We start from the raw sequence: 18,531 nt of genomic DNA, 5'->3' as shown, positions 1-18,531 counted from the left end.
GTGCCTGGGGAGAGATGATTGTCAAGAAATTGGTTTGAAGGTAAAACTGGCGTCATCCAGCCTGTCTGTTCGTGATTTGAGGGCTCATCATCATCATCTCTCCATGGATTCCTACTTCCCAACAACGTCCACGCCTTGCAAATGTTTCCTTGATCTGTTGGTTTGTATCCAGAGGGCTGCTGCAAAAATTATTGTGCTGGCCAATGGCTTAGACCACATCATTCCTCCCCACACTCCTCCCTGGCAACCACTTTTGTCTGCCTCAGTTGTGGACGGTTCATCTTCCCCCTCCCAGCCCTTCATTACCCACCTCTCCCCCACCCGTCACCTCCCATGCCACAGAGGCCGCATCCATCACCCACTTCCAACAAGCCCCTTCACGCTCTGCCCACACCTGGGAGAAGGAGCCTCTGAGCATTTGCAAAGCCACCGAATCGCCCTCCTTGAAACTCTGCTTTGTCAGGACACCTGCAGAACCCTTTGCAGCAGAGCGGCTGTGTCTGCCCTGCCTGCGCTGCCTGCGCTGCCTGCGCTGCCTGCACCCACTGCCGTTCCTCCAGCCCTGCCCGCACCCACAGAGCTTCGTCCTCCATCGCAGGGACCCACGAGGACTCCACAGCACCCAGCAGAACACGGGCCTTTGGTCCAAAACCGAGCTGAGCCATGTTTGGGACGGTGATGGTAGTGATGGTGAGTTGCTGCATCTGCAGGTGCTGAACGTGGGCGCAGAGAGGTGCTGGGTCACCAGTGCACCCCCAGAGTGTGTGTCTTGTCCCAGCTGGGCTGCAGCAGGGTGGGACAAACTGAAATGCAAAGTCTGACCCGATTTTGGAGGGAGCAGAGCTGTGGTCAGTGTGTCCTGTGGGGGTTAAACCCACCACACGAGTATAAATCATTGCTCTGCCGCTGCGGCCCCTCCGTTACGGGGGTGCACGGCCCCTCCCGTGGCCCCTCCCTTCACCACGGGGCCGTTAAACACGGGTGCGGGGCTCGGGCCGGGCCGTGCAGTGCCGGGCGGGTCAGACCCCGGCACCGGCGGCCCCGCTGGAGCTTGCCGCCCGCTCGGGCAGGGTCAGTCCGGGCCTCTGTGCTTCACTGGGGCGGGGCCAGGCCAGGTGCGGGCACATTCGCCGCCGTTTATTTAGCGGAGATGCTGCGGGTGGGAGCCCAGACGGCGACAGCGAGTCCGTGTGCGCCGGGCAGGGGACGGGCGGCAGCGGGGCCGCCTCGCTCACATCCCCCACGGTCCCGGTTCAGACAAACACGGCGCTTCCGAAGGACACAGACCCCGCAGCTCCTGCCCGTGCCGCTCCCGGTCCCGCCCCGGTCCCGCCCCCACCACCGGCACCGCCGGGCCCGCGGGGCGGGGGCGCCCCCTGGCGGCGGCGGGCGGCGCACAGTCGGTACGGGCGTCGCGGGGGGCGGGGTCTCATCTCGCCCCCCTCTGCGCATGCGCTAGACGGAAGGCCCCGCCTGCCCTCAGAGGGGCGGGGCGAGTGGCTTCGGCCTCTCGGCTGAGCATGCGCGCAGCGTCACGTGGTGGCGGCTCTTCTTAAGGCGGTGCGTGGGGCGGGGCGGGAGAACGGCGAGACGATGGCGCGAGGCAGCAGGAGCGCGGGACGGCGCGCGGCGGCACCAGCCCCGGCCCCCGCCAGGTACCGGGAGAGGGGAGCCGGGTGCCCGGGCTCTCAGTCTCCGTCTGCTCCCTCTGACTCGGTTCTCTCCGCAGCCCGCCCCCAGCGGCCCCGGTGCCGGCGGCGCAGCCGGCGCAGCCCGGGCTGATGGCGCAGATGGCGAGCACGGCGGCCGGCGTGGCCGTGGGCTCCGCCGTGGGACACGTCGTGGGCAGCGCCCTCACCGGAGCCTTCAGCGGCGGCTCCTCCGAACCGGCCAAGGCGGCGGCTCCCGCGCAGGTGCGTGCAGGGCCGGGTTGGTGTCCTTGTCCTGCCCTTGGGGGGCGGCGGGGCTGGGCGGGCCGAGCGGCCGCGGGCAGCGGGACGGCCGGTGCCTCTGGGCCGGCCCAGCCGCGCGGTGAAGGACGCGCAGCGGCCCAAGGGGACGGGGCGAGTCCTGCCGGGAGGCGGTGAGAGGGGTCGGCGCTGCCCCCGAACCTCCATCCCTGAGCGGGCCCTCCCTGCAGGAGCTCCGGCAGCCACCCGTGTACCAGTCGCCGTACGGACCCTGCCACTATGAGATGAAGCAGTTCCTGGAATGTGCCACCAACCAGAGCGACCTGACCCTGTGCGAGGGTTTCAACGAGGCTCTGAAGCAGTGCAAGTCCACCAATGGTGAGGCTGCGCCCGGCTGGGGACCGCTGCCAGGGGACACCCGAGAGGGCTCAGGGGTTGTAGGAGCAATCTGCTGGAGTTATAGTGCCCTTCAGGGCTTTAAATAGGAAGCAGTCCTGCCTTTTTACCCTGGACTGCAGAAGGGAACTGGAAAGGGCAGGAAAAATGGTCCTGACTGTGTCTCCGTGAAGGTGAGGGGGCTGTGGGTGCATTCTCCGAGGTTTCTCTCTTGCTGCTGTGGGAAGCCTGCCGCGTCCGGACTTGATTCCCTGATTCTGTTGAAAGCAGATGTCAGTAGTTATGTCTTGACCTGGTCAGTGTAGCTCAGAGAGTGTTTAACTCCAGCTGCTGGAACATGCACCTAATGCTGAACTTGTGTTTTCTCCCTGCAGGTGTTTCTTCTCTCCTGTGAAGAATCTGCCCCCTTATAGGGATGAGGGGTCTGGTGTAGAGCCCTGCTGTCTGCAGGGAACAGAAGGACGGACAGGGGTGAGCTGGAGGGAGCGGACTGACCAGACAGGGGTCTTATAGTGGTAATTCACTTCAGGACTAGTAGAGAAGGAAAGGAATGGTTGGACCTGTGGGATATTGGAATTTGGATAGTTCTGTATTCATTACAGATGAATAAAGGAGTTTATTCAGACCTATTGCTGTGCATGCTGTTAGTTTAATTCTAAAGCTAAACTACCAAAACGTTAACAGTGTCAGCCACTTAAAGGACAAGGCACAATAGTGTATTTCCTGCAAACAGGAGGTGCAGCCAGCAAGGACTGTGCCTGCGTGACCTGGTGAGTGCAGATCCACAGCTGAGCAGACGCTGGGCTGGCTGCACTCCAGACAGAGGAGAGGCTGGAGATGTAGTCTGAGGTGTGTCCTACAGGGTTTTCAGTGGCAAATTATTTTTTCCATCAATACACTGTTGAGGAGCTGTTCTGACCCCAGAGCGAAGAGACTGTGACTTGCCTGGCTGTGTGACGCAGGTACAGTCGGCTGATCTTACTTAACAGCCTTAGTGTGTTATGCAATGTTCTCAAGGTCACCAGCATCAGGTGAAGTTCGGAGCCGCTTTCCTCCTGCAGTCGCTACAGCAGAACAGGAGCACGAGTGCTGCCTGCGGACTGGCCATCGTTGGGACTCGGAGCTGCTGTATTGCAGCCGTGTCTGCTGCTGTTTGGTGCTGGGAGTGTTTCAGGTTAGGAGTGGGGATGAACATTTTGGTTTGGGGAAAATGGTTCTGAAATGTCTGTCTTTCCACTTCATTTCATCAAAATGAGTAGGCAAAAGCAGAGAGCTGGCCTCTGCCGTTCCCCTTCCACAAACTTGTCCTGGTCACAAAGGGAAAGAGCTGGAGGTCACAGCTGAGTCACCAGAGGATATTTTAGCCATGAACTCTCACCAAGTTTGTGAGGGTTGAGAAATCCCCAGGGCTGACGTATGCCAGTAGTCAGAGCTGGGGATCCGATTCAAATAGCAGAGGGAGCAAAGGCTCAGGATCATGTGAGTCTGGCGGCTTCAGCCATGAGTGTCTGGGGTCAGGCAAAGGCTCTCGGCCAACTGGGCAAGGGCAGGACAGGGTCTGCTTGTTCCACCAGCCACAGATATCTGCTCTCTGGAGCTGAGGGCCAGGAGTTGGGCCAGGGCACTGGGCCCACACATCTGGGAGCACAAGAGCTCTGCTGGCAGCTGCCCCTCTGCCCCACAGCTCTCCTGGTTGTGTCCAGACAAGCAGAGCCCCTTCCAGTGACTGCCCAGAGCTGCCAGGCTGGGAACTCATCCTGCCTCTGGCCTCCCTCCCTGCACTTACAGTAACTCAGCTCTGCTGGGATGGTTGTCCTCTGGGATTCATTGTGTAGGGGTTAAAGATCTGTCTCTTCTTTGAAACAGATGAGGCAAAGGCTGCTGATGTGCCATGCCTGTTCCTGGGCATTGCTGTGCATCACAGGGCCATGTCCATCCCTGCCCTCATGGTGCTGATGAAGATGGTCCAGGTGACCAGCTGGCCCAGAGCAGAGGCAAAGCTGATGCTTTCCCCATGCACCTCTATATATCACCGTAACGAACATGGCACTGCTCTGAATTGCAGACTTTTTACAGTCTTGGGGTGTTTCCTGCCCCCTTGTTGATCTTGTACCTTGTCTAGGCTGTGATGGTGCCAGATCTGCCCACACTGCTCCTAGCAGAGTGCGGTGATGCTGCAAGGGCAGCTGTGGTCTCATCTGTGAGATGCCGCTGGAAAGGCCTTCCTCAGGACCCTGCCTGCTCCCGTCCTACTCTGGAGCACAAGGTGGGGGGTTTGCAGCCTGGGGGGAGCTGTGGCAGCTGTATCTGCGTTACAGAGCAGGATGAAGCCATGGAGCTCAGCAGCAAATGTGGGGTGGGGTGGCAGTGAGTCCTGGTCCATGCTGTGCCCTGGCCTCATGGGGTAGCTGTGCTTGGACAATGATGTGTCAGTCTGGGAGAAAACCTGCTTCACTTGGATGAGTTCCTTCTGTTCACTGAGCACCTCTCACACCTCATGCTGGTGGAACAGGGTGAGCATGGGGCTGGGCTGTGTGGGTAACGGCGTTTGTTAGACCAGCTGACAGACAATGAGGAAAAAATAGGCGAGCTGTTGGGTGCCGCAGCCTGTGCTCAGAGCGCTGCAGCACAGCAGGCGTCCGGCTCGCTGCGGCCTGTGCTGGTGTGATGGTGGTGCTTCAGAGACACAGTGCTGGGGTGGTCTAATGAGACAGAGCTGTGCCTCAGCTCCATTTTCCCGCAAACTCAGAGAGTGCACTGGGCAAGACACGTCAGGAACCCCTTGCCAGCATCTTTGCCTTGGGGACACCTTGGGTGTGGAGCTGGTGCTGCAGGGGGCGTGGAAAGGGCTATCGCTGGATGGTGATGTGGTGGCACTGGGGGCATGAGCTTATCTGTGAAGGGCAGGAGGTACCCGCTGGGTATGTGGCACTGCAGAATCACTGCCAGCCGCCCTGCTGCCAAGGGCTGGGGGGTGACCAGCCCCTGACTGTGGCTGGCTGCATAATTGCGTGACTCTGGCCCTGTGACGGGTGCTAGAGACAGGAGAGGCTTCATGCCCCGTCAGTCTGGCAGCACTTTGCAGTAACGCTCTGCTGTCTTTCTGCACGAGGCACTGGCTGTGCTGCAGCCCTGGCTCGCTGCTCGGGCTCCCCTGGGAGACGTCTCCTGGCAGGTGACTCTGACTGTTTGCCTGGGGCTGCTGGTTCTGAGGTGGCCCTGGCAAAGTGGCAGCTCTCCCAGCCTGTGCCATGGGGCAGCTGTTCTTGTCACGGCCATGGAGCTGCTGGAGAAGGGAGCAGCAGTTTTCCTTCTGCGATGAGACAGCTGCCAGGGGACTCCGGCATGTTCTGTCATTGTCCCTGGTGCCACCACATCTTCAGCAAGGTGCCATTCAGGCTCTTGGCCCCCTGTGCATCTGCTGGCGGAGGGACTGAGGCAGGAAGGACATGGTCAGCGATGCCCTCACACTGTACCCCGTGCCCAGGGCAGAGCGCGGTGGGGTGGGCTGTGTGTGCATCTGTGCACTCGGAGGAAATGGCCAAGCCTGGGCTGAAGGTGGGTGGTGGGTCACAATGCTCATCTCTCGCCCCACTGCTTCCAGCCCCTGCCTGAAGCCCAGCTGCAGCAATGCAAGCAACGCGGGAGCTGGTGTCCCCAAGCCCCCTGTGTCATTTACATACGCCTCGCCAGAGCCAGTGGCACAGCAACCAGGGCTTGTGCAGCACCGCAGACCCTCTCCAAAACAGCCTCCCTTCCTTTGTCCTACCATGGCCCTGGGCTTCATGGTCCTGCTCCTGGCAGGGGCGGTGGGGACAGGTAAGGGTGGTGTGGCTGAGCGAGCTGCTGTCCGGGGGTGGAACTGGGGGATGGTGGGCAGGACTGGGCTGCGTGTGGTGGATACTTGTCTGAGCAGGGCAGTTTGCTCCAGGGCTGTGCGGTGTGATGAGCAGGATGGAGGTTGGGGAATGGGGTTGCCTCAAGGGAGTAGGGGGATGTTTTGGGGCTGGGGGCGATGTGGGACATGGCTCAGCCTGCCAGTAACTGCATCCTTGGTGTGTGCAGCTTCCAGGGCTCAGCCTGTGCTGACCCAGCCACCCGCCGTGTCGGTGCTGCCCGGGCAGACCGCCCGGCTGTCCTGCACCCTGAGCCCCCAGTACAACATCAGCTATTTTGGCATCTCCTGGTGGTACCAGCAGCGCCCGGGGCAACCCCTGCGCTATCTGCTCTACTACAACTCCGAGCAAGACAAGCACAAACCCGCCAACATTTCCGACCGCTTCTCTGCGACCAAAGACCTCGCCCGCAATGCCTGCATCCTCATCATCGCGTCCGCCCGCGATGAAGACAATGGCAGCTACTACTGCTCCCTGTCACAGGCCTTCAAGTGGTTTTAAAAACACAAAAAAAAAACTTTTGGCTTTTCCCTTGCAACCCTGATGCCAAGCCCTCAGCAGGGAGACAGCAACCTTAGGAGGGGTGGATAAAGATCCTCTCACATGCTTGAGCAAGCCCAGCAGCGCTGCGTTGTCCTTTGAGGTGCAACAACGTCCTCTTCCACCCCAAATCTCCAACATGGAGCGCTGGGCAGCCTCACACGGTGTGAGAGCTGCTAGGGCTCAGCCTGGGATCTCCCGCTGTGGTGGGAGGATGACAGGCTCTGCTGTGGCCGGGTGTCCCAGGCTCTTCTGGCACTGGGCACAATGTGGGCTTGGGCTTGTTCACAGCTTTGGCTTCTGCACCACTGGGCTCACTTGACAATAAAGGTTAATGCTCAACCCCACAGCTTGTGTCACTTGTATCACACATGTGGTGTCCCGAGGAGCCATGTACAAAGGATGAGTGTCAGGAGGATGGAGCCAGGCTCTTCTTGGTGACAAACAATGGTAGGACAAGGGGTAATGGGTTTAAGTTGGAACATAAGTGGTTCCACTTAAACTTGAGAAGAAACTTCTTCTCAGTGAGGGTGGCAGACCCTGGCCCAGGCTGCCCAGGGAGGTTGTGGAGTCTCCTTCTCTGCAGACATTCCAACCCGCCTGGACACCTTCCTGTGTAACCTCATCTGGGTGTTCCTGCTCCATGGGGGGATTGCACTGGATGAGCTTCTGAGGTCCCTTCCAACCCCTGACATGCTGTGATTCTGTGATTCTAAGGTGTCGTGCCCAAGGTGCCAGGTCAGCAGGGTGACCCAAGGGTGCCGTGGCAGTGGGTTTGGGGGAATCTCTTGGGGCTGGATGGGGCTGTGTCACCCGCGCCTGGCGGAGACCCGCGGTGCCCTGCCAGGGGAGGTCTGTTCCTCCTGTCATCAGCCCCTGTCTCCTTCCTGTCGCCCTCAGCGGCTCCTCACGTCCCCAACGCTCCCCCCGCTGCCATTTCCCCTCAACCCCTGGTGACCCCCAGAACTTCTGAGAAGAAAAGAACACGTTTAAACATACCGGCATCGGTGGGTACCTTATATTAACATTTTCACGCAGAAAGATAATGCATTTTTGCAAAAAATTGTAACAGATTTCATTGGTAACACGGGGAAACACCCCAATGCGTTCGACGCCCGCACTGTGCGGGCAAAGCTGGCGTTGGTACTGGGGGACATTGGCATCCCGCACCGGTGCAGCGTGTGCCCGTGAAGGTCAAGATAACAGCAAGGAATCTCAGCTAATCACAAAGATCAACAGTGTGTTTTCTTTCCAGGAACACCATCCCTTCACTTGTCCTGATGGATATCGAGGCTTCCACAGTTGTGACTTATGTATATACCAGCTAATCGAGGATGATGTGAAAGCAGAAAGAACTGAGTTCAAGAAGTACTGAATCATGGGCACACCTGCTTGCTGGCTTCTCACCGCCCTTCATTCCCCCTCTTGCAGTGAAGTCGAAGCGGGGGAGGCCGCGGGGGGGCGCTGCTGCTGCAGCCTTGGACTGAACCAGCCGCAGCACTTTATTGCTAGTGAGCTTGTAAAACAAAACCAAACAAACCACCACATCAGCCTTGGTTCGCAGCCAGAACTTGAAACAGAAGAAACTGCTGATTAAGAGAAGGAGGCCCATGGAAAATATCCTGTCTTTAAGGAGGAGCTGCTGTGTTCCTGGCCTAAGGGAGTCACAGAGTGTGGTGGTGGTAGCTTAGAGTTGAACTTATGTAAAATGAGCATAAAATAATAAATCCACGTCTTCATGTGCCTGGGACCTATTCGTTATTCTTCTAAAAGGTGCAGAGGAGCTGGAATGTGGTGTGAGAGCTGAAAGGGACCTGCTGTTTGCTTCCCCATACTCAATCCTAAAACCTTGCAGGGGCTGTCAGGGACCCATGGACTCTAACTGGTCCAGCAGAGCCAACATGCCTCCATCTCAGGGGCATCATGGGCCCAGCGGTGCTGCTGAGAAGCAGCAGGGTCTGTCCTGCTGGCCCCAGAGATGCCGGGGCACCCATGGGCAGTGGGGTGCATGGCTGTCAGGGGGTGCTGGTGAGGAACTGCAGCTTGTGCTGGGCTGGCTGTGGGTGCGGAGAAATGCCCAGGGCAGGAGGAGAATGGGAGCGTGGCTGGAGGAGCTGTGCAGAGGGATGCTCTGAGGGTTGGTGGGTGATGCCAGGGTCGTGGGTGGGCTGAGGTGGCTGCAGAGGACACTTCAGCAGAGCAGGGTAGCAAAACAGTCCTGCCAACTTTTGGCATGTGCCCTGGCTGATGTTGTCTTTAACTAAACCAGATCGCATTTGTGTGGAGCCCTCAATCCAGCTGGTCACAGTCTTGTGGCTCCTGAGAGCAACCCAGGTGTGGTGTCTGGTGGGAGGCTGGACTTGGTGTTCCCAGCCTAGTGACCCATGGAGACAGCAGCCCAGGTGCCCAGGATCTTGGTGCCTCTGGTGGGCTAGAGACCTGCCTGCAGTGTTCGGGGAGCACCGGACCAGGAGCTGCCAGCGAATGTTTGGGGTCCATTTACATGGAGCAGCTGTACCCAGGTGAATGGGGACTTAAGAGGGAGCTGGGGTCCACAGCACAGCCCCATCATCGTGGGGACACAGAACTGGTGGGATCACACAAGGCCTGAGTCCCTCTGCTCCTCATGGTGCTCGACCACAGCTCAGGTGACACCTCCAGACTCACTGTACCCGGCCAGGGACTCTGAGCACAGGGGTTCTGTCCCCATCCCACTGCCCAGGGAGGTCTATATCCATGGGACACTGGCTCACCCCCATCTTCTCCCCTATCTCCCTCTCCCTCTCCAGGTTCCCTGGTCCAGGCAGCGCTGACTCAGCTGCCCTCGGTGGCCACGACCCTGGGAGGAACCGTCCAGATCACCTGCTCTGGGTTTAGCAGTGACAGCTGGTATGGTGCTGGCTGGTTCCAGCAGAAGGTCCCTGGCACTGGCTCTGTCACCGTGATCTACAATAACAACAACAGACCCTCGGGCATCCCTTCGCGATTCTCCGGAACCCGATCTGGCTCCACGGCCACGTTAACCATCACTGGGGTCCAAGCCGAGGACGAGGCTGTCTATTACTGTGGTGCCTGGGACAGCAGCAGCGGTGGCTTTGATGTCTGGGAACAATGAGGAATAGCAAGCAGGACACTGTCTCCAGAGTAAAAGGAAGGTTTTCAGCCCTTCTCCCTGCTGCAGCTGGTGGTGCACCAGGAGCCCTGAGCATCAGGGATCCTTGGTGAGACCAGTGTGCTGTCCTGCCACCTGAATGTGGGGCCATCAGCACCAGTGACGACTCAGTGTAACCCTGGCTGTGTCACCCAGCAGGTGAAGCAGGGTGTGAGAAGCAGCTCCTGCTCAGGGAGCCAGGAGGGAGGTTGGGAGAGATGTGCAGGCAGAATCCAGCCCTTGAACATGGGGTCAGAGTTCCACAAGGGACTGTGCCCTGGCCAGGAAAGGGTTTGAGAGGATCTGCAGCACAGCCCCATCGTCGTGGGGACACAGAGCTGGTGGGATCACACCATGACCTGATTCCCTCTGCTCCTCATGGTGCTTGCCCACGGCTCAGGTGATACCTCGAGACTTGCTGTACCTGGCTGCGGCTCTCTGGGTACAGGGGTCCTGTCGGCATCCTGCTGCCCAGGGAGGTCTGTGCCCCTGGGGCACTGCCTGAGCCCCCCCTTCTCCCCTTTCCCCTCTCTCCTCTCCCTCTCCAGGTTCCCTGGTCCAGGCAGCGCTGACTCAGCCGCCCTCGATATCCACTACCCTGGGAGGAACCATCCAGATCACCTGCTCTGGGGGCAGCAGCAGTAGCAGTGCTGGCTGGTACCAGCAGAAGGTCCCTGGCACTGCCCCTGTCACTGTGATCTATAACAGCAACCAGAGACCCTCGGGCATCCCTTCGCGATTCTCTGGAACCCAGTCTGGATCCACAGCCACATTAACCATCACTGGGGTCCAAGCCGAGGACGAGGCTGTCTATTACTGTGGTGCCTGGGACAGCAGCAGCAATGCTGTTAAGAGTCACATAGAGAGATGTGAAAGTGAGGTATACAGGAGTTAAAAAATGAGGTTTTCTGCCTTTCTTCTTTATGCCTGAGCAGAGCTGTGGGGCTGGGGTAGGTGCCCGTCCAAGGACATAACTGTGTCGTCCTGGCTGTACCATGCTGTGCTGAAGGTCACTCTGGGGCCAGGGGCACTTAGTTTCTGTCCGTACTGAAGGTAAAGCGTTGCCTTGTCCCCAGCCCCACTGCCTCTTGCTCCTTGCAGCTCCATCCTCTTCCTCCTCTTGCTGCTGGAGTTGTGTGGGTGCTGGAATGCTCTAGCTTAGAGCAGGGCTCTGCTTCCCATAATGTGCCCATAACCCAACAGGGTCCCTTTTCCAACTCCGGCCCTAACTGTCCCTGCTTCTGCCCACTCTCCTCACGGGACCGTGGCCCTCTGGCCTTGGGCTCTCTGTGTGTTGCTCTGAGTCTCTGTATGGCATTGGGAGCTTATGGAACAGGGGTCGCATCCCTGTCATGCAGCCTGGGGAGGTCTGTGCTCCTGGGACACTGGCTGACCCCCGTTTTCTCCCCTCTCTCCTCTCCCTCTCCAGGTTCCCTGGTCCAGGCGAGGCTGACTCAGCCACCCTCAGTGTCCATGACCCTGGGAAGACCCATCCAGATCACCTGCTCTGGGCTTGACAGCGGCTATGCTTATTCTGGCTGGTTCCAGCAGAAGGTCCCTGGCACAGCCCCTGTCACTGTGATCTATGGTAGCACCAATAGACCCTCGGGCATCCCTTCGCGATTCTCCGGAACCCGATCTGGCTCCACGGCCACGTTAACCATCACTGGGGTCCAAGCCGAGGACGAGGCTGTCTATTACTGTGGTGCCTGGGACGGCAGCAACAGTGGCTTTGGTGTCTGGGAACAATGAGGAATAGCAAGCAGGACACTGTCTCCAAAGTGAAAGGAAGGTTTTCAGCCCTTCTCCCTGCTGCAGCTGGTGGTGCACCAGGAGCCCTGAGCATCAGGGATCCTTGGTGAGACCAGTGTGCTGTCCTGCCACCTGAATGTGGGGCCATCAGCACCAGTGACGACTCAGTGTAACCCTGGCTGTGTCACCCAGCAGGTGAAGCAGGGTGTGAGAAGCAGCCCCTGCTCAGGGAGCCAGGAGGGAGGTTGGGAGAGATGTGCAGGCAGAATCCAGCCCTTGAACATGGGGTCAGAGTTCCACAAGGGACCGTGCCTTGGCCAGGAAGGGGTTTGAGAAGGAGTGGGGAATCTGCAGCACAGCCCCATTGTCATGGTGAATCAGAGCTGGTGGGATCGCACCATGGCCCGAGTCCCTCTGCTCCTCATGGTGCTCGCCCACAGCTCAGGTGACACCTCCAGACTTGCTGTACCTGGCTGCGGCTCTCTGGGCACAGGGGTCCTGTCCCCATCCTGCTGCCCAGGGAGGTCTGTGCCCTTGGGGCACTGGCTGACCCCCCCTTCTCCCCTCTCTCCTCTCCCTCTCCAGGTTCCCTGGTCCAGGCAGTGCTGACTCATCTGTCCTCGGTGTCCACTACCCTGCGAGAAACTGCCCAGATCAGCTGCTCTGGGAGCAGCAGCTACTATGGCTGGTATCAGCAGAAGGTCCCTGGCACTGCCCCTGTCACTGTGATCTATAACAGCAACCAGAGACCCTCGGGCATCCCTTCGCGATTCTCTGGAACCAAGTCTGGCTCCACGGGCACGTTAACCATCACTGGGGTCCAAGCCGAGGACGAGGCTGTCTATTACTGTGGTGGCTGGGACAGGAGCAGTGACGCTGTTAGAGTCACACAGAGATGTGAAAGTGAGGTATACAGGAGTTAAAAAATGAGGTTTTCTGCCCTTCTTCTTCATGCCTGAGCAGAGCGTCGACTCAGCCGCCCTCGACGTCCATGGCCCTCGGAGAAACCGTCCAGATCACCTGCTCTGGGAGCGGCAGCTACTATGGCTGGTACCAGCAGAAGGTCCCTGGCACTGCCCCTGTCACTGTGATCTACGATAACAACAAGAGACCCTCGGGCATCCCTTCGCGATTCGCTGGAACCCAGTCTGGCACCACGGCCACACTAACCATCACTGGGGTCCAAGCCGAGGACGAGGCTGTCTATTACTGTGGTGCCTGGGACAGCAGCAGCAATGCTGTTAAGAGTCACACAGAGAGATGTGAAAGTGAGGTATACAGGAGTTAAAAAATGAGGTTTTCTGCCTTTCTTCTTCATGCCTGAGCAGAGCTGTGGGGCTGGGGTAGGTGCCCGTCCAAGGACATAACTGTGTCGTCCTGACTGTACCATGCTGTGCTGAAGGTCACTCTGGGGCCAGGGGCACTTAGTTTCTGTCCGTACTGAAGGCAAAGCGTTGCCTTGTCCCCAGCCCCACTGCCTCTTGCTCCTTGCAGCTCCATCCTCTTCTGCCCTTGATGTCCATGACCCTGGGAGGAACTGCCCAGTTCAGCTGCGCTGGGAGCAGCAACAGCTATGGCTGGTTCCAGCAGAAGGTCCCTGGCACAGGCCCTGTCACTGTGATCTATGGTAGCACTGGCAGACCCTCGGGCATCCCTTCGCGATTCTCCGGAACCCGATCTGGCTCCACGGCCACGTTAACCATCACTGGGGTCCAAGCCGAGGACGAGGCTGTCTATTACTGTGGGAGCTACGATAGCAGCAGCGGTGGCTTTCGTGTCTGGGAACAATGAGGAACAGCAAGCAGGACACTGTCTCCAAAGTGAAAGGAAGGTTTTCAGCCCTTCTCCCTGCTGCAGCTGGTGGTGCACCAGGAGCCCTGAGCATCAGGGATTCTTGGTGAGACCAGTGTGCTGTCCTGCCGCCTGAATGTGGGGCCATCAGCACCAGTGACGACTCAGTGTAATCCTGGCTGTGTCACCCAGCAGGTGAAGCAGGGTGTGAGAAGCAGCCCCTGCTCAGGGAGCCAGGAGGGAGGTTGGGAGAGATGTGCAGGCAGAATCCAGCCCTTGAACATGGGGTCAGAGTTCCACAAGGGACTGTGCCTCGGCCAGGAAGGGGTCTGTGAGGGAGTGAGGATCTTCAGCACAGCCCCATTGTCATGGTGAAATGGAGCTGGTGGGATCGCACCATGGCCCGAGTCCCTCTGCTCCTCATGGTGCTCGCCCACGGCTCAGGTGACACCTCCAGACTCACCGTGCCCAGCTGGTTACTCTGAGCGCGGGGATCCTGTCCTCATCTCACTGCCCACGGAGGTCTGTGCTCCTGGGGCACTGGCTGACCCCCATCTTCTCCCCTCTCTCCTCTCCCTCTCCAGGTTCCCTGGTCCAGGCAGCGCTGACTCAGTCGCCCTCAGTGTCCACGACCCTGGGAGGAACTGCCCGGATCACCTGCTCTGGGATTAGCAGCTACAGCTGGGCTCATGCTGGCTGGTACCAGCAGAAGGTCCCTGGCACTGGCCCTGTCACTGTGATCTACTACAACGACAAGAGACCCTCGGGCATCCCTTCGCGATTCTCTGGTTCCTTATCTGGCTCCACGGCCACGTTAACCATCACTGGGGTCCAAGCCGAGGACGAGGCTGTCTATTACTGTGGTGGCTACGACAGCAGCAGCAACTACGGTGTCTGGTGACAATAACTAATAGCATGTGGGACACTGACTGCGATGTCAGAAGAAAGTTTTCATCATTTATCCCTCCTGGCCCTGCGGCGTTGTGGCTGTAGGGCTGAGGTAGGTTCCTGTCTCCTTTGCATGGCCATGGCTGCGAATGTCCTCCCTTTGGTGTCCCAGAGAACTGTAGGTTCCCTTGGGTTCTCTAGTGCCTGAGGACCATTGTTCCCGTTCCTACAGAATTCCCAGTGTGGCCTTGTGTGCCACCCCACTGCCTCTTGCTACTGATGACCATGTCCTCCTCCTGCCAGAGCTGCCCTTGTGCTGGGATGAGTTGGGCTGTCCTCTGCTCCCTAAATTTGCCCATGACTGTGGTCGCATCCATTCTTCTATAACTGTGGTGTTCCATGTACTGGTGCCCAGGGAGCTCTGTGCCCCTGGGGCACTGGCTGACCCCCATCTTCTCCCCTCTCTCCTCTCCCTCTCCAGGTTCCTCTGGGAGGAACTGCCCAGATCACCTGCTCCGGGCTTAGCAGCAGCTATAGTGCTGGCTGGTACCAGCAGAAGGTCCCTGGCACTGGCCCTGTCACTGTGATCTACAATAACAACAATAGACCCTCGGGCATCCCTTCACGATTCTCCGGAACCAAGTCTGGCTCCACGGCCACGTTAACCATCACTGGGGTCCAAGCCGAGGACGAGGCTCTCTATTACTGTGGGAGCTGGGAAAGCAGCAGCGGTGGCTTTGGTGTCTGGGGAAAATGAGGAATTGTTAGTGCTACACAAGGTGCAAAGAGGAAGGTTTTCGACCCTTCTCCCTCATTGCCAAGCAGAGGTGTGGCTGTGGGGCTGAGGGAGGTTCCTGTCCCATCTACAGGGGATCGATCACTGCCCTGGTCCTGATACCACTGCCACTATTCCTGATACAAGCCAGGATACTGTTGGCTTTTTGCCACCTAGGCACACTGCTGGTTCATATTCAGCTGGCTGTCAATCAACATATTTTCCACCTTTCCAGCTGCTCTTCTCCAAGCCTGTAGCGCTGCATGGGTTTGTTATTACCCAAGTGCAGGCCCTGGCACTTGACCTTGTTAAACCTCATAGAATTGGCCTCAGCCCAATGATCCACTGGTCCAGATCCCTCTGTATGGCCTTCCTACCTCCAGCAGATCAACACTCCCACAAAATTTGTTGTCATCTGCAAACTTACTGAGGGTACACTAAATCCCCTCATCCAGATCATTGATAGAGATTAAAGAGAACTGGGCTCAACACAGAGCCCTGGGGAACACCACTCGTGATCAGCCACCATCTGGTTTTGGCTCCATCCACCACAACTCTTGGGCCCTACAGCCAGTTCGTTATGCATCACAGAGTACACACATCCAGGCCATGAGCTGCAGCTTCTCCAGGAGATGCTGTGGGATACAGTGTCAAGGCTTTACTGAAGTCTAAGTACACAACATCCACAGCCTTTCCCTCATCCACTAAGTGGGTCACCTTGTCCCCAATGTCGTGGGGACATGGAGCTGGAGGGATCGCACCATGGCCTGGCTCCTTCTCCTCCTCGCGGTGCTCGCCCACAGCTCAGGTGACACCTCCAGACTCACTGCATCCAGCTGGGAACATGGCGCACAGGGGTTCTGTCCCCATCCCCACGGAGGTCTGTGTCCCTGGGGCACTGGCTGACCCCCGTCTTCTCCCCTCTCTCCTCTCCCTCTCCAGGTTCCCTGGTCCAGGCAGCACTGACTCAGCCGGCCTCGGTGTCCACGACCCTGGGTGGAACAGCCCAGATCACCTGCTCTGGGGTTAGCAGCTACAGCTGGGCTAATGCTGGCTGGTACCAGCAGAAGGTCCCTGGCACTGGCCCTGTCACTGTGATCTATCAGAGCAGCAAGAGACCCTCGGGCATCCCTTCGCGATTCTCTGGTTCTGCATCTGGCAACACGGGCACGTTAACCATCACTGGGGTCCAAGCCGAGGATGAGGCTGTCTATTACTGTGGGAGCTACGACGGCAGCAATGCTGATCAGTGTGATGGCACTGAATAATGGGAAAGTGGGAGAAAAGCAACAGAATCAAAGTTGGGTCTTCTGCCCTTCTTCCTTGTAGCTCAGATGAGTCATGGCTGTATGGATACAAGAGATTCCCATCCTCTCCAAGGACACAGTTGTCAGTGTCCTCCCTTTCACACTCCAAGGCACAGGAAATGAGTCTGGGACTGGAGTCCCCTCATCCCTGTCCCTACCAAGGCACAGTGTAAGTTCATCCCAGTCCCACTGCCTGTTGCTGCTGGAGCTGCCCCTGTGATGGGATGTGCTGGGCTGGCCAGGGCTCTGCTCCCCAAATATGCCTTTAGCCATGTTCAGGCCCCATCCCCACTGGCTCTGGCATTCTCCGTCCTCTCGCTGCTGCCAGTTCTCCTTGCAGGACCCTGGGCCTCTGGCCTTGGGCTCTGAGTCCCTCTATGGAATCACGGCCTTTGGGCACAGGGGTCCTGTCCCCATCCCACTGCCCGGGGAGGTCTGTGCCTCTGGGGCACTGGCTGACCCCCACCTTCTCCCCTCTCTCCTCTCCCTCTCCAGGTTCCCTGGTCCAGGCAGCGCTGACTCAGCCGGCCTCGGTGTCCACGACCCTGGGAGCAACCGTCCAGATCACCTGCTCTGGGATTAGCAGCAGCAGTGGTAGCAGTGCTGGCTGGTTCCAGCAGAAGGTCCCTGGCACTGCCCCTGTCACTGTGATCTATTGGGATGACAGCAGACCCTCGGGCATCCCTTCGCGATTCTCCGGAACCAAGTCTGGCTCCACGGCCACGTTGACCATCACTGGGGTCCAAGCCGAGGACGAGGCTGTCTATTACTGTGGTGGCAACGACGGCAGCAACAGCTATGGTGTCTGGTGACAATGAATAATAGCAGGTGGGACACTGATTCCAGAATCAGAGGAAGGTTTTCAGCCCTTCTCCCTCATGACCCAGCAGAGTTGTGACTGTGGGGCTGAGGGAGATTCTTGTCCCCTCTGCATGGCCATGGCTGTGATTGTCCTCCCTCTCATGGTCCAGAGAGCTGGAGGTGGCGTTGTGGCTGTGGACCATTGTCCTTGTCCCTACAGAATTCACGGTGTGGCCTTGTCTGCCACCCCACTGCCTCTTGCCTCTGACAACCATGTCCTCCTGCTGCTGCCAGAGCTGCCTCTGTGCTGGGAAGTGTTGTGCTGCCTTCTGCTCCCTAAATTTGTCTGTGACTGTGGTTGTATCCATTCTCCTCCAACTGTGGCATTCCCTGTACCGCTGCACAGGGAGGGCTGTGTCCCTGGGGCACTGGCTGACCCCCATCTTGTCCCCTCTCTCCTCTCCTTCTCCAGGTTCCCTGGTCCAGGCAGCGCTGACTCAGCCGGCCTCGGTGTCCACGACCCTGGGAGCGACCGTCCAGATCACCTGCTCTGGGATTAGCAGTGGTAACAGTGCTGGCTGGTACCAGCAGAAGGTCCCTGGCACTGGCCCTGTCACTGTGATCTATGAGAGCAGCAAGAGACCCTCGGGCATCCCTTCGCGATTCTCTGGATCCACATCCGGCTCCACAGCCCCATTAACCATCACTGGGGTCCAAGCCGAGGATGAGGCTGTCTGTTACTGTGGTGCCCAGGACTACAGCACTGGTCAGGATCCAGGTGCCCCACAGGTGGCCCTGATTCGGTGCTCTAGGTTTACTGTCACTATCTGCTGTGTGTGGCAGTGACCCTGAGGGTTCTGCTGGAGCACATGGAAGTGGCACAGGTCCTGGGACTGCAGGCCTGTGGTGTGTCTGTTTGCGCCTGCCCTCCACATGTGTTGTCCTGTGGCCCAGAGAAGCTGAGGAAAAGCCTGCTGTCATCCCTGGGCATCCTGGTCTGGTCCCTGGGCTCCCTGCCAGTTGAGGGCTGATGGTCACCCTCCTCTGGTGACAGCACCTCTGCCCAAGGGTGTGAGGGGCTCTCCCCAGTGGGCACGGGGTGCTTTATTGAGGGTGCTGTGCAGAAGCACTGAAGGTTGTGGCAGGAGCTGGCGGTGTCTCTGGCCTTGGTGGCAGCTGTGGTAGGGGTGAGAGAAAGCGTGGGCAGAGTACTGTGCAGGGCACTGCTCTCAGTTCTCCTGGTGCACTCCCTGAGGGCCTTCTGGTCCCCACATGGTGTCAGTGTGGCCCCACCAGTGAACATTGGGGGCCACATTTCCATGGA

General features: G+C 58.6%; 2 protein-coding genes and 2 gene segments (V, D, J or C); all 4 read left to right on the top strand.

Annotated features, from left to right (window-relative positions):
• The first annotated feature begins 1,549 nt into the window (after positions 1–1,549).
• On the top strand, positions 1,550–2,935 carry CHCHD10 (coiled-coil-helix-coiled-coil-helix domain containing 10). Its single transcript, XM_080355308.1, has 4 exons — positions 1,550–1,655; positions 1,730–1,913; positions 2,141–2,288; positions 2,681–2,935. The coding sequence occupies exons 1-4, from the start codon at positions 1,594–1,596 to the stop codon at positions 2,698–2,700; spliced, it is 414 nt and encodes a 137-aa protein (XP_080211434.1). The 5' UTR covers positions 1,550–1,593; the 3' UTR covers positions 2,701–2,935.
• A 2,975-nt stretch (positions 2,936–5,910) lies between these two features.
• Positions 5,911–6,882, top strand: LOC308047036 (pre-B lymphocyte protein 3-like). The gene is made up of 2 exons (XM_080355253.1): positions 5,911–6,125; positions 6,372–6,882. Exons 1-2 carry the CDS (start codon positions 6,077–6,079, stop codon positions 6,701–6,703), a joined length of 381 nt encoding a protein of 126 aa, XP_080211379.1. The 5' UTR covers positions 5,911–6,076; the 3' UTR covers positions 6,704–6,882.
• Positions 6,883–12,044: 5,162 nt separating this feature from the next.
• Positions 12,045–12,568, top strand: LOC308046885 (Ig lambda chain V-1 region-like). The segment is given in 2 exons: positions 12,045–12,090; positions 12,231–12,568.
• Positions 12,569–13,834: 1,266 nt separating this feature from the next.
• LOC308046884 (Ig lambda chain V-1 region-like) lies at positions 13,835–14,337 on the top strand. The segment is given in 2 exons: positions 13,835–13,880; positions 14,021–14,337.
• Positions 14,338–18,531: the final 4,194 nt, after the last annotated feature.

Source organism: Nesoenas mayeri (genome assembly GCF_963082525.1).
Source record: "Nesoenas mayeri genome assembly, chromosome: 17".
Classification (NCBI taxonomy): domain Eukaryota; kingdom Metazoa; phylum Chordata; class Aves; order Columbiformes; family Columbidae; genus Nesoenas; species Nesoenas mayeri.
The sequence above is the reverse complement of the archived record's forward strand: the minus strand, read 5'-3'. Positions and strand labels throughout refer to the sequence as shown.

Bases quoted from the DNA above. Each gene is read 5' to 3' on its own strand.
- LOC308047036 (XM_080355253.1), top strand. From the start codon at position 6,077: ATGGCCCTGGGCTTCATGGTCCTGCTCCTGGCAGGGGCGGTGGGGACA. The intron at 6,126-6,371 runs GTAAGGGTGGTG...TGGTGTGTGCAG, and splicing joins GGCAGGGGCGGTGGGGACAG to CTTCCAGGGCTCAGCCTGTG.
- CHCHD10 (XM_080355308.1), top strand. From the start codon at position 1,594: ATGGCGCGAGGCAGCAGGAGCGCGGGACGGCGCGCGGCGGCACCAGCC. The intron at 1,656-1,729 runs GTACCGGGAGAG...TTCTCTCCGCAG, and splicing joins CCAGCCCCGGCCCCCGCCAG to CCCGCCCCCAGCGGCCCCGG. The intron at 1,914-2,140 runs GTGCGTGCAGGG...CCCTCCCTGCAG, and splicing joins AGGCGGCGGCTCCCGCGCAG to GAGCTCCGGCAGCCACCCGT.